At 45.0% G+C, this 13,534-nt stretch overlaps 1 protein-coding gene across 1 annotated transcript; it reads right to left on the bottom strand.

Moving 5' to 3' along the window:
* Positions 1-2,608: 2,608 nt before the first annotated feature.
* On the bottom strand, positions 2,609-5,973 carry LOC110380067 (uncharacterized). The gene is made up of 5 exons (XM_064035896.1): positions 5,060-5,973; positions 4,831-4,914; positions 4,602-4,712; positions 3,305-3,885; positions 2,609-3,088 (listed from the first exon to the last, which is right to left on the bottom strand). Exons 1-4 carry the CDS (start codon positions 5,154-5,156, stop codon positions 3,488-3,490), a joined length of 690 nt encoding a protein of 229 aa, XP_063891966.1. The 5' UTR covers positions 5,157-5,973; the 3' UTR covers positions 2,609-3,088; positions 3,305-3,487.
* Positions 5,974-13,534: the final 7,561 nt, after the last annotated feature.

The raw sequence follows: 13,534 nt of genomic DNA, 5'->3' as shown, positions 1-13,534 counted from the left end.
GATTTACGCGAACATGTTTTCAGTCTTTCACTTCTTCGTAAATTTAAAAATTCATCAGGTTTATCCTGATTTTTGTGTTTCAAACTACTCTCAGATTCATTTTCAGGTTCATTCGGTATTTCATGACTACCGATTTTTCGAATTTTACTTGTACTGCATTCATCAGATTGAGAGCTATCTGATTTAGGGCCAGAACTATGAGACTTATAAGACACTGATTTTGTTACGGAGTCATTATCAGTTTCGTCTTGGGAATATGTATTATTACTCCGTTCAGGTCGTAATGAAGGCCTAGATTCGATAAAATTAGTCTCATCAATTACAACGTCCCTTACAGTTTCATATTTTTCGAATTCTGTATTCCAAACTTTATAACCATTGGGTTCATAACCTACCAGTATTCCTTTCCACGACCTATTGTCAAATTTGTTTTTACTGGTTTTATTATGAACATATACAGTTGAACCGAAAACTCTGAGATTTTTAATGCTTGGTTTCCTATCATGCCACATCTCGTATGGTGTCTTTGATTGACTTAAAGCTTTCGTAGGCGTAATATTTATTAAATAAACTGCAGTTAAAACTGCATTTCCCCAAAACGTTTTGATGCTTTAGTGCCATTTAACATAGCACGAGCTTTTTCTGTTATTGTGCGAACCATACGTTCTGCAACACCATTTAACTGTGGGGTCCTAGGAACTGTTAAATGATAGCTTATGCCTCTTTCTCTACAGTAGTTTTTCATTTCGGTGGATAAGTATTCACCACCGTTATCACTAAAAAGATTTACTACTTTGAAATTGAATTTAGCCTCACTTTTAGCGACATAGTCTTTAAAAGCTGTAAACACTTCTGATTTGTAAGTTAACATATACACCACACAATAATGTGTGTATTCATCAACAAATAAAACAAAATAATTTCTGTTATCTATTGTTGGAGGTGTTATAGGACCACAAACATCTGAATGCACAATAAACAGAGGGCGTTTAATGTAACTTTTGTCTTTAACTTTATTAAAAGGCAGGCGAGTCTGCTTCCCATTTATGCATGCTTCACACAACTTATCATTTGGAGTTACGGTATTTATTTCATCTAAGTCATCAATCATATTATGACATTTTAACTGCAGGAATTTAGTTTTACTTATATGTCCTAGGCGTTGATGCCATAATTCATATTTATTTTCATTAACATAACATGCTTGGGAAGCGGATTCCCTTTTATTACTGGTATTTTAAACTCTAGAACTATAAGATTATTCAATGTCTTACCTTTCATGATGATTTTACCTTCCTTTGTAATTTGTGTGCCTTTGTCATCAAATATTATGGTGAATCCTGCTTGCTGCATCTTTGATACCGATATTAAATTATATGGTACTTCGGCACAGAACAATACATTTGTAAGTATTCCTTGCACTCCTGTTTGACTGATAAGATTTATGTTTCCCCTTTTAGTTGCTGAAATAAATGTATTGTTTTTAGCTACTGAAATTTTTAAAGGAGGATTTAAACATTCAAACGATGTGAAGAGATCATCTCTATTTGTGATGTGATCAGACGCTCCTGAATCTAATAGGAATTTAATTGTCGAGTGGTCTTTTTCATAATGGTATGCGCTTGTCATGAACGCAAATCCTGAAAAAGAAGAATTCGAGGTCGTTCCCTCTTGCAGGGCAATAGTTTGGACTTGTCTTGTCCTTTCTGGGGCATTGTTTTGTATATTTGTCTGTCTTTTGAAATAGAAACAATCCTGTTTCTTGTGTCCTTTGCGTCCACAGTAATGACATTTCACAAATTTTTGTTTGTTTGTTTTCTTGAATGTTGTATTCTTCAAATAGTTTTGTTTTGTGCGATTGTATCTGTTTTATTATATTTTTCTTCAACATGGAGTATCTTTAAACTGGTATCACGACTCTCGTTTTTAATTTTACTTCGTGATCTAATAGTCTAGTTTTACAAAACCGAGAGTGATATTTTCTTCAGATAGTGTCTCAATTGCAGTGATAACGCCATCATATGTATTCGGGAGAGTAAGTAATAAATGAGCTACTTTGTCCGTTTCCTCTAATTTAGCTCCAGCAGCTGATAATTCTGTCAGCAGATCGTCAAATGTTGAGAAGTGTTTGATCAAGGGTATATCGGCTTTTAATTTTAATCCCAATAATTGTTTTCTCAGCGCTAATTGAGTTGCTACACTTTTCCTTTCATAGATCGCGTCAAAATGTTTAAAACTGCTTGAGCAGTCCCATTTTCATTAATATAATTAAGATATGAGTCCGCCAAATATTCGACTATAATACTTTTGGCTGCCTTATTATTCTTTTCCCACTCAGCGGATCGCGTTCCAGGAATTTCTTCGTCAATAACACTGAGCAAGTTTAACTCTGAAAGCAGTGTACGAATTCTAAATTTCCATACACTGTACTTTTCTCCATTAAAAGGCTTAATGTTTCTTTTCACTTTTTCCATTGTCACAACTTTATTTTTATTTACAACTATGCACTTTACTGTCACTACGCACTACTGAATGTTCTCACTACTAAATGTCCTTTTTCGCACTGGGCCCATAACCTATAGGAGGTATGGGATTAAAAGAAATAATATACTAATTTGATATTGAAATATTTATTCTATACTTTAAATGGTACTTGGAAGCAATACGTCCGTCTAACAAGATCCCGTGACGCAGTGTGTGTAGAGTTAAATAAACAGTAGATTGTTCAGATAGAACAAAGAACAATGTTATCGAAAGTTAGGGGTATTAGTTTTTGCTTTATATAATCCAACATAGGCTTCAGACCACATTCCACGAGAACAGCCACAACATCTCTTAGATTTTTTTTAAGCTCAGTCCCTGATGTGGCCCCCTGACAATAATAAAAAGCAATTGGTTGCTGCCACTTGTACACCACTCCTCTGAGCATGAAAACAAGTGCATGGTCGGCAAACTGGCTCTGCTTTTCATTTAACTCTACAAAGCCATTGATGCAGTCTCTGTTTTTATCGTAGGTTAAAGCAGTGTCTAATGACATCTCATCGAAGATGACTGAACAAATTTTTTTTTTCTCATCCCATGTAGCAACCTGAAACAGTTATAAATTAAAACCGCTGTCTGATCTTTGTTTTGTCATCAAAGAAAACAATGATAGTAATTTATGTACACATCTTAAGAACATCTTGATAAAGCATTTGCTGTTTTGTAGGTTAAAAAAATAAAAAAAGTGTAATTTTTAGTTTCATGAAGTGCCTACAGTAGCACTTCAAAAAGATACACACACAAGATATTAAAAAATACTAACCTCTTTTTTTAGTAAGTCAAACACTTGTTGACAAATTCCTGGTCCAATAGAGAGCTTTGCAACCATTTTATTTAGAGTTGATCGTGAGGGCAAGACGAAAATTTCGTGTAAAAATCTGTAACACTTAGGGCCAGGCCACAACAGTGCGTTGCGGCGTCGCATCGCAAAAATCAACGACGCATATCATATTAACCGCATAGCTGTGCAATGTTGTTTTTGCGATGCGACGCCGCAACGCACTGTTGTGGCCTGGCCCTTAGGACTTTGTTTCATTATGGACAATGCTATTAATTTTTCTTCCTCAGTAAAGCGTCGCCCTTTTTTACTTTTTGAGCATAAATTAATTTGCATTTTCATAATAGTTTTTGCAAATGGATTCATTTCCTTTGTTAATTCTTCAAAGGACTTGTCCTTGCTGAATTTTAAAGCTCTTCGAGCTCTCTTCAGGAAGTTAGCCTCGTCTTTGGCTTTCTGGTATTCTTTATATATAATTTTACCAGTTGGTGTCAAATCCTTTATTTTATTTATAATTCGTTTTCTTGCCCTTGCCTTGGTCTTTAACACCACTGTATTCAGCGAGCCTTAAAGAAAAGAGAAAACACAAGTTATTTTAAAATTATATACAAAACATTCAAGATTGTTCATTCGCTACAAATAGCCTTTTCCCAACTATGCAGGGGCTTGGCTTTCATTCTAACCACAAACAGGTGCTTACTAATGTTTTATATGCAACTGCCTACCTCACATCATCCTTAACCTAATTTGAAGTTTCAAATATTTTGGAATATTCCCGGTACATTTACAGTATAATATTAATTATACAGTTTTCGCCCGCGGTTTAACCTGCGTCCTGTAGCCGGATGGTGACAAAAATCTATCTATAAAAATAGATATATCTATCCCAAAACCTTCTCCCAGGTCTAAGTTACCTCCCCTCTAATTTTCAGCCAAATTGGTCAAGCCGTTTTCATGTCATGTCGTGACAATGGAAAGCAGGTTTCATTTATAAATATATTTATATTTATATACAGTTAAATATTAATTGGAATATTCTCAGTACAAGAGCTTGAAGTGGTAGTTTATTTATTTATTTATTCAGGCATACCAACAACATATTTACAAAACAAGTATAGGTGCTTAGTTTCATACGTACATACTTACAGTGTAAATATGTCACTTACAGGTATGCACACCACTTACACTAAGTTACAGAGAATAATACTTATTTACAACATTACTGCAGTCAAAACTAATCTAGTTATTGAGTTTTACAAGAAAATCAGTTTACTTCATTTACCTGAAAAAGTGGTCGTGCCTGTGGTTGAAGGGAAGTCTTCACATGCCACTGATATGTGAGATGTTCCTGGTACATCCACAGGTTGCATTCCTCCTGTGTTTAAAGATAATTCTGAAATGTGATAAATCATAAATGTAAAGATTTGATGACATAAATACTAATTACAAGAAAAAATTACACACATACAAACTATGAATACTATTATTGTTAGTATCCATATTAACATTACCTGCTAAAGGTTTCTGTTTTGCATAAGTATGGTCAAAGTGTCTCTTTCGGCAGTAAGTATGATCGGTCTGTGGGTCCACATTCTCTGAAAATAAAAGGTAAATAATGGTTATGGTCAAAGCACTTGGTTCCAGCAACATTCTTGTTGCTCATCAACAATGTTTATTAACTTTTGCTTAACAAAAGAGGTAAAGAATAGCTAACTTTTTATAAAGAATAACTTTACCAACCATTTTGAGATGGTGTTCCTCTTGATATCTCCTCTGCACTGAAAAGTGTAGGATACGCCGATCCTACGAGACGAGACTTCTGGGTGACAAACCGCATTCAAAGTGTTTTGAGCATACAAACAACTTCGAAAGCTGGTTTTGCGTTAGCGCTTTCAAATCATCCCGAGCCGAAGGTAAACACTTTAACCACATTTGGAGTCTTTTCTCAGTGGATGGGAAATGGTACAAAATAGCGTCCTGTCGCGTACATTACACATGCAGCACTTATAATACATTTTGCGTAAAGAAAAAAGCCCAATGAAACTGGGTTTATTACAGTTAAAGCGGAGAGGATAAGCACAAACACTTCACTCAATGGACACCAGGGGGGAGACACTCCGTACATTTTGACAGCTAACGGCCCGTTCACACATGGGAGTCCGTTTTATGCTCCTGCTCCACCTGCGTTAGCGTTAACGTTAATGTCAATGGCCAACTACACGTTACTTATAGCATTAAAAATGCGTGTTGGCTACACTTACGCAAAGAGTTAATCCCTCATGAAGTAACGCGTTAACATACATTAAAGAGATTAAATTCAGATACACAAAATAATTCTAAAAACTAAAGCTTTCTCATTTGACCATTCCATTATCGTGCTCGTAAAATGCAGTTACAACTTAAACAAAGTATCTACACTCGTCCTTGCATGCGTCCAATGAGATGGCATTAATGTAGCCAACATCACTTAGCGCTATAAGCTACGCACTAAAACCCTTTGATGCGTCCAAAAAACCGACACCCGAGTTATCGCTTAACGTTTAATGCTATTTATATTGCCATTAGTATAAATTGACATTAAAACGTTGGCCACATCTGCGTAATGCCAAAATTTAACGCGTTAAGACGCAGGTGGAGCAGTAGCATAACTGGTACGTTTTTAACGGATACGTCATTTTATGCGCTGTTCACACATATGCACCGTATATCGTTCAACGAATCCGTCATTACTGGATGCGATGTGTGAACAGAAAACTCGCAGTATACTGCCGCTATTCTACAAGGATGGACGTGTTGTATTGGTACTATCGTCTATTCGACGTTATTGGCAGCATCCACTTATGGCCCAAAGATCTAGAGAGGGTGCTTACAGTTTGATTAAAACAAAACCTGTCGTGTCGCATCACTCCCCCTCCTACACACCGCCCGCCACGCATACAGTATCTATCGGTTAAAATTCTACGTATCCGTATATTTTTACTGTTCCGTCGTCCAGTATTCGATGACAAAACGGAATGTAATTTTTTTACGGAACGATATTTTTTACTGTATACAGAATACTGTGCCATGTGTGAAGTCACTCATACAACTACATACGCCATCGACGAAAAAAAAACGTACACGATAAAACGGAACAGTAAAACGGAGACATGTGTGAACCGGCCGTAAGTGAATGAAGAGTCGCCACCTTTTATTTGGCCCGGAAACTATTTACTATCTAAAAGATACCTTAAACTACCAACAGATGGCACTACACTATAATCGTTTTATATTAATTAGAGAAAAGTATGAGGAAAATATATTAGACACTTTAAAAAAGATAAAATAGGCGAATAAATTAAATACGGTTTGAAAAGCACAAATATCAATTTTAATCTAAAAAGACCAGGTGTCAATATTCCAAGTAACTTAACAAAACCGATCATAACAAATATCAATATGGCGGTTTTTTGCATTCTGCGTACACGCGTATAAAAAGTAATAATACATAATAATTATTTGTTTTCCTTCGACCTTTTACTATATTAACGATGACATTTTCTATTAGGGTAAGTAGCACAATGTAACTATAACGATAATCAATGTTATAGTTACATGGTGCTACTTACCCTAATAGAAAATGTTATGAATATGATGCATATATATTTTTATAGCTATAGCTATGTAGGTAGTTCGGGGCCAATTTAGAGAGAGATGGCGCATTGTCAAATTGGTTTGCAAGATTATCACGTAAGAGGGCTCTCTTTTCCCTATATATTACTTTACTCTTTGCAGTAACTGCAACACAGATTACTATATAATAGCAAGCTACAGATGGGACAGTCAAATTGTACGAGATTAGTTCCACTTCCACTTTGTCGGCTCTGGCGCTGCAATCGTTCTGTCCTAGTAATGCGACATTTTCAATATAACGTGTTATCGATATCGAGGTTATAGTGCTGTGCTTTTGTCGACGTCGCGTACAGTAGGGTGGCTTAATGTTTTTTTTTTTTAATAAAACAAACTCTGTAGTTGTGATTATTATCATTTATTAATTTTCGATGCTCTTAGTTTGTGTTTTTTATACTTATTAAATGCCATTATTTGCATGTCACTCATTTTGTTAATATATTTCTCCTCTACCTTGCCTTCCAATATTTTATTTATAATATTGCACCAATTGTGCCATTGGAGGCGTATTATTAATGTAATAAAATATTCTGAAACGTTTAACTTATGCAGATTGCACCCAAGCCAGGAAATATTTTTTTATTGAGTATTACCTACTTTTAAGTTTTTTTTTTTATATTTCTCTTATGACCTTTAATATTTAAATAATCATGAATTTCTTGGGCGCATTCTCGATATAAAATAAGCTTTTCTGTGGGATATGTTAAATTATTATTTTTTAATCTTTTGTACTCTCTACATATATTGTACATATTTGTGTATCCCTTGGATTTCAGTCGTTGTGTAACTTCTAATACACTCTTTGCAATTTTTTTTTTTTTGTAATTTTCCTGCATATGTAGCCCGCAGTATACGCTGACACCTGTACTCTCACTTTTTCTTCTACAGCTCTTTCGACGCTATTTCGTCTGCTAATATTTCTCAAAATATTTTCTTGGCTATTATCTCTTGAAATATTAGCAGACGTAAAAGACGATGGCGACATTGCGTTTGGTGAAACATTTTCGTCTTGTGACTTCAATGAACTAAATAAATAATTTAAATCTATAAGCAAATCGCCATTGTCTTCTTCACAATTAGAAAATTTGGAGTTAGGACTTAAAATATTGCCCAAAACTAGAGATTTAAAGGTGTATATGAAAGTGTGTACATCAGGATTTACGTTCCTATAATTAATGGACCTAATGCGACCAAAAAAAATTTCCAAGGGATCTTGATTTAAATGTCAGGGATTTAAATATTCTACCCCAAATTTATTAAATAATAATTTAGCTAATCCCAAGAAGCTCTCCAATGTCACAATCCATCCGTCTAGCGACGGAACACGCACAGTTCTAGGTTTTCCGGCTTGAACCGAACGTTTACTATTTGTGTCCAAAAACCTCATATTTTTTATTTCTATTATAGCTTTTCGCCAAAAATCTTCATGTGGGGATTTATTTTTCACTGCACACCTCAATTTTCCTTTGGATCCCCCTGGCGATCCATTGACGCTGTCGAAGAGATCGTCAAAAAACAGGACTACTCCTGCTGTGGTCTCCATAGTATCCAAGGAACTGTTGAGATCCTTATCTGAAAAATTAATAATGAAATACTATAGTTATAGTAGTATAGTTTATTCTTATCAGTCACATTTTTAGTATTTAGATAGTTTCCTTTTTATTTCATCCTACTATTATTTCGTATGATTGTAGATCCAACTAATATTATAAACGCGAAAGTTTGTATGTATGGATGTATGGATGTTTGTTACTCTTTCACGCAAAAACTACTGAATGGATTTTAATGAAACTTTACAATAATATAGCTTATACATCAGAATAACACATAGGCTACAATTTGTAAACATATTGTTCGAAATACTAAACCTGTGCAGACGAAGTCGCGGGCACCAGCTAGTACACAATATAGCAGTTGTAGTAGCCTAGTGGATGAAGAATCAACCACTCAAGTATGACTGTGGTTTCGATTCCAGGTCAGGTAAATGTCCCCACCGAGGGGGTCCCCACGTTGTCGTCGTGGTGGGGCTTGCGTGCCTCAATGATCCTGAAGCTCTGCCGGTAGAGATACTCATGCCGGAAAGGTTCAGGGGATAGGCCAGACAAAGAGGGACCCAGGGAGGGGCCGCTCCTGACCAGTCGACGCTTGTGGACATGGCAAGGATGCGGCCATACCCGCGGAGGTGCAGGCGCACTAAGCGGTGCTCGTTTGCTCTTCTGACAACGAAGAGCAAACCTTTCGGCGGGTTTGCTGAGCCGGGATGGCTGGACAGCAGACGGAGGCATGTATAATGCCGCCGCCGAGGGCTTGGCTTAATCGCCCGGCCCAGAGGAAGGACACCTCTTAGATAAAAAACCACCCAATCCCAAGTTTCGGGAGCGCGGCGAGGGGATGAATGGCCGTGGGGGACACGGTCGTCAGCGCTCCCCCCTGTGGGGGCCAGCAGCCCCAAACAGTATGTAGGCTTGCCCCGGTATGAGGCCACTGCCGGGATGGACGTATATTTGCTCTCTACTCGTGGGAACTGCATGGATTCTCAAACAAATCAAAACAAAGAAAAAGAAAAGGAATGGGATGTGGACTCGGACTCCGAGTCCGTGTCCAGCGAGGGGGATGCGGGGGGTTTTAAGCTCCCCCGCAACAAGAAGGACCACCGGGCCGACGCCTTCCTCAAGAGGAAGAAGGAAGACCTCGGGTCCTCCTCTAGTAGTCGCGGGGCCTCGGCCAGAAAGGTCGCCAGGAGGCCCGTTAGCGAAGGGTCCGCCAGGGCTTCTGGGGGTAACGGAGGAGCAGCTCATCTAAGCTCCTCCAAGGAGGAGGAGTCGGCCATTGGCTCCGACCAGGGGCGGAAGGCGGACTTCGAGAAGACGGTGGAGTCCGCCATCAGGCAGGTGGCCTTGAAAAGGAAAAAGGCCAGCAAGGACGGCGCCATCGAGGCCGCCACCGCCTCCATCACCGCCGCAGCGATGAGCAACTTTGGCCGGGCTCCCATGAGCGAGCTGGCCAAACTGCAGCAGGAGGTGGCTCGTCCTACGGCCGCCCTGGAGTCTCTCCTGGCGGAGAACAGGAGTCTCCGGGCGGACCTAAATAAGATGCGCGAGCAGGACGCTGAGCGCAGCGGGGCCGCCAGGCAACAGGCACAGACTGCACCGGCGGACAACCAGATCCTGGCACTGGTCCGGCAGGGTTCTGCGCCCCCTTCTCGCGGCGGCGAAGCCCCCAGCGGCCCAAAGGGCCTCTTATGCGGCTGCGGCTTCGGCGGCGGCACCCCCGCCCAGAAGAGGACCGCCGAGCAGGCCCCTCCCGGTCTCAGCGCCGAACGGGCCAACCAGGAGGGCGGCCGCTCAGCCGAAGCCCAAGACCGCAACGGCGGTCCAGGCGCAGAGGGCCCCGGTGCCAACACCAGCAGTGCACCGGTCCCGTCGTCGGCATCAGTGGCGAAACGCCCTCCGAAGCCGACACCGTCTGCGGCCCCTACCTCTTCTGCCACTGAGTCTGAGTGGCAGGTGGTGGGGGAAAACAAAAAGAGACGGAGGGCGGCCAAAGCGGCCAAAAAGAGGGCCCAAAAACAACGGCGCAGACAGCGAGCCGCTGCGGCGCAGCTCCGCGCCCCCAAGACCGCGGCTGTAGTAGTCACACTACAGCCGGACGCGGTCAAAAGGGGCGTGTCGTACCGCGACGTGCTCGCCCAAGCAAAGGAGGCGGTGAACCTGCAGGAGCTAGGTATCACCTCCGGCCTCCGGCTCAGGGTGACCGCAACGGGCGCCCGAATGCTGGAGGTCCCAGGAGCGGCCAGTGGGCCCGCCGCAGACGCTCTAGCCGAGAGGCTCAGGGCGTCCATAAGTGCGGACGATGCCCGAGTCTCCAGGCCCCACAAGTGCGCGGATCTGCGCATCATGGGCCTGGACGACTCGGTTACTGCGGAAGAGGTGGTGGCCGCCGTCGCTAGGACGGGTGGGTGCTCTGCCGACGAAGTGAAGGCGGGCACCATACGTCCCGACTTCAGGGGCACGTGCACCATCACGGTGAGCTGCCCCGTGACGGCGGCCAAGAGCATCGTCGACGGCCGAAGATTGCTGGTTGGCTGGGTGTCGGCGCAGGTCAAGCTGCTTGACCCCCGACCGCTGAGGTGCTTCCGATGCCACGTCGGGCATCATGTGGGTGTCCGTTGCACCTCGGAGGTCGACCGCAGCGCCCTCTGCTTCCGCTGCGGTCAGCCCGGTCACAAGGCCGTGGCTTGTAGTGCCGCGCCGCACTGCACTGCATGCGCGGCTGCTGGCAAGCCGGCCGAACACCGGGCAGGGAGCAAGTCCTGTGCCCCACCCGCCAAGACCAAGGGTAAGGGCAAGGGCCGGCCGTCCGTCGCCGCCACCGCCACCACCTCCGCAGTGACCACCACCGCAGCTCCTGCGGCCGCCGCCGCTTCCAACGCTGCCGCCGCTGTCGACGCCGTCACCACTGCTGCTGTCGCAGAGCCCGTCTCTGCGTCTCAAGAGGAGGAAGACGTGATGGAGTGCTAGTCTGGCTCCATTACGCTTCCTCCAGGCGAACATCAACCACTGCGCCCGTGCCCAGGATCTGTTGCTCCAAAGCATGGCGCAGTGGTCGATCAACATCGCCGTGGTCGCTGAGCCGTACTTTGTCCTTCCCAGGGATGACTGGGTTAAGGACCTTAGCGGCTCAGTGACCATCATATCGTCGCCGCGTCGGCCGCCGCTGGTACTCCTTCCCTCGAAGGGGTGAAGAGTGGAAGGGGTTGCGTCGCAGCACGGTTCGGGGAGATAGTCGTCGTGGGGGTGTACTTTTCCCCGAGCCGAACTCTCGCCGAGTTCCACAACTCCCTCCTGGAGTTGTCCGTCGTCGTCGGAAGTTATTCCCTCCCCGTGATAGTGTTAGGGGACTTCAACGCCAAGAACTTGGCCTGGGGTTCCCGACGCACAGATGCACGGGGTAGGATGATGGAGGACTGGGCGCTGGAAGCAGGCCTGGTCGTCCTCAATCGGGGTTCTGTCCCCACGTGTGTACGGATGCGGGGCGAGTCAGTGGTGGACATCTCATTCGCCAGCCCCGCTCTGCTGCCGCGTGTCTTTGACTGGCGCGTGGAGGAGAGGGTGGAGACCTACTCCGATCACCGGTACATCCGGTTTGACGTCTCCGCCCAGAACCCTAGCGCGCCGGTCCTGCAGACCCCGAGTGGTCCACGTTGGGCGCTGAGGCACCTGGACCGGGAGCTTCTCCTGGAAGCCTCAGTCGTGCAGGCCTGGGTGTCATCACCGGACAGGCCCGCCGACATCAACGACGAGGCGGAGTGGTTCCGGGAGACCATGTCCGAGATTTGTGACGTGGCCTTGCCCCGAGCCCCGCCAGGACGCGCCCGACGCCAGGTGTACTGGTGGTCTTGCGAGATCGCCGCCCTTCGAGAGGCGTGCGTCGCTGCGAGGCACCTGTACACCAGACACCGCAGGCTGCGCATCCGCCCTCCGGATGCAGAAGCCAGGGAAGCAGAGCTGTACGAGGGATACAGAGCTGCGAAGACCGCCCTCCAATTGGCCATCATCCAGGCCAAGGAGGTGGCCAATGCGGAGCTGCTGGGGTCTCTGGACAGGGACCCGTGGGGGCGCCCGTACAAAATGGTGCGGGGCAAGCTCCGCCCATGGGCCCCCCCGCTGACCCAGAGTCTTCGGCCTCAGCTGGTGGAGGAGGTGGTGAGCGCTCTGTTCCCTTCGCGCGGGGAACACTCTCCCTCGCCCATGTCTCTGCAACCCGCGGTGTCAACGACGGACCACACTTCCGACGACGACGATGTCCCCGAGGTGACTGGGGTGGATCTGAGAGTGGCGGTGGCTAGGCTGAAAGCCAAAAACACCGCCCCAGGGCCTGACGGCCTGCCTGGCAACGCCTGGGTCCTGGCCCTTGAGGCTCTCGGGCCTCGACTTAGGGGGCTTCTCAGCGCATGCTTGGAGAGGGGCCAGTTCCCACTTCGTTGGAAGACAGGGAAACTGGTCCTCATACGGAAGCCGGGGCGCCCTGCGGACTCTCCGTCCGCATACCGGCCTATCGTGTTGCTCGACGAGGTGGGCAAGCTCTTTGAGCGAGTTGTCGCACACCGCCTCGTCGCGCACCTTGGGGGGATAGGGCCGGACCTTGCGGACCACCAGTTTGGTTTCCGCAAGGGGCGCTCAACGGTGGACGCCATCATGCGCGTGAGAGCTCTCACGACGGGGGATGCTGTGTCCCAGGGGGGGGTCGTCTTGGCGGTGTCTCTTGACATCGCCAACGCCTTCAACACCCTTCCCTGGAGTTGCATTAGGGAGGCACTCCGGTATCACCGGGTGCCGACCTACCTTCGTCGCGTGGTCGAGGCCTATCTGTCGGATAGGTCCATCATCTACCCTGGTCACAACGGGGAATGGAACCGGCGAGAAATGTCGTGCGGTGTTCCGCAGGGGTCGGTACTGGGGCCGCTCTTGTGGAACATCGGCTACGACTGGATGCTGCGCGCCGACCTCCCTAGCGGCGTCAGCGTGGTCTGCTACGCTGACGACA

Source organism: Helicoverpa armigera, chromosome 8 (genome assembly GCF_030705265.1).
Source record: "Helicoverpa armigera isolate CAAS_96S chromosome 8, ASM3070526v1, whole genome shotgun sequence".
NCBI classification, from domain to species: Eukaryota; Metazoa; Arthropoda; class Insecta; order Lepidoptera; family Noctuidae; genus Helicoverpa; species Helicoverpa armigera.
The sequence above is the reverse complement of the archived record's forward strand: the minus strand, read 5'-3'. Positions and strand labels throughout refer to the sequence as shown.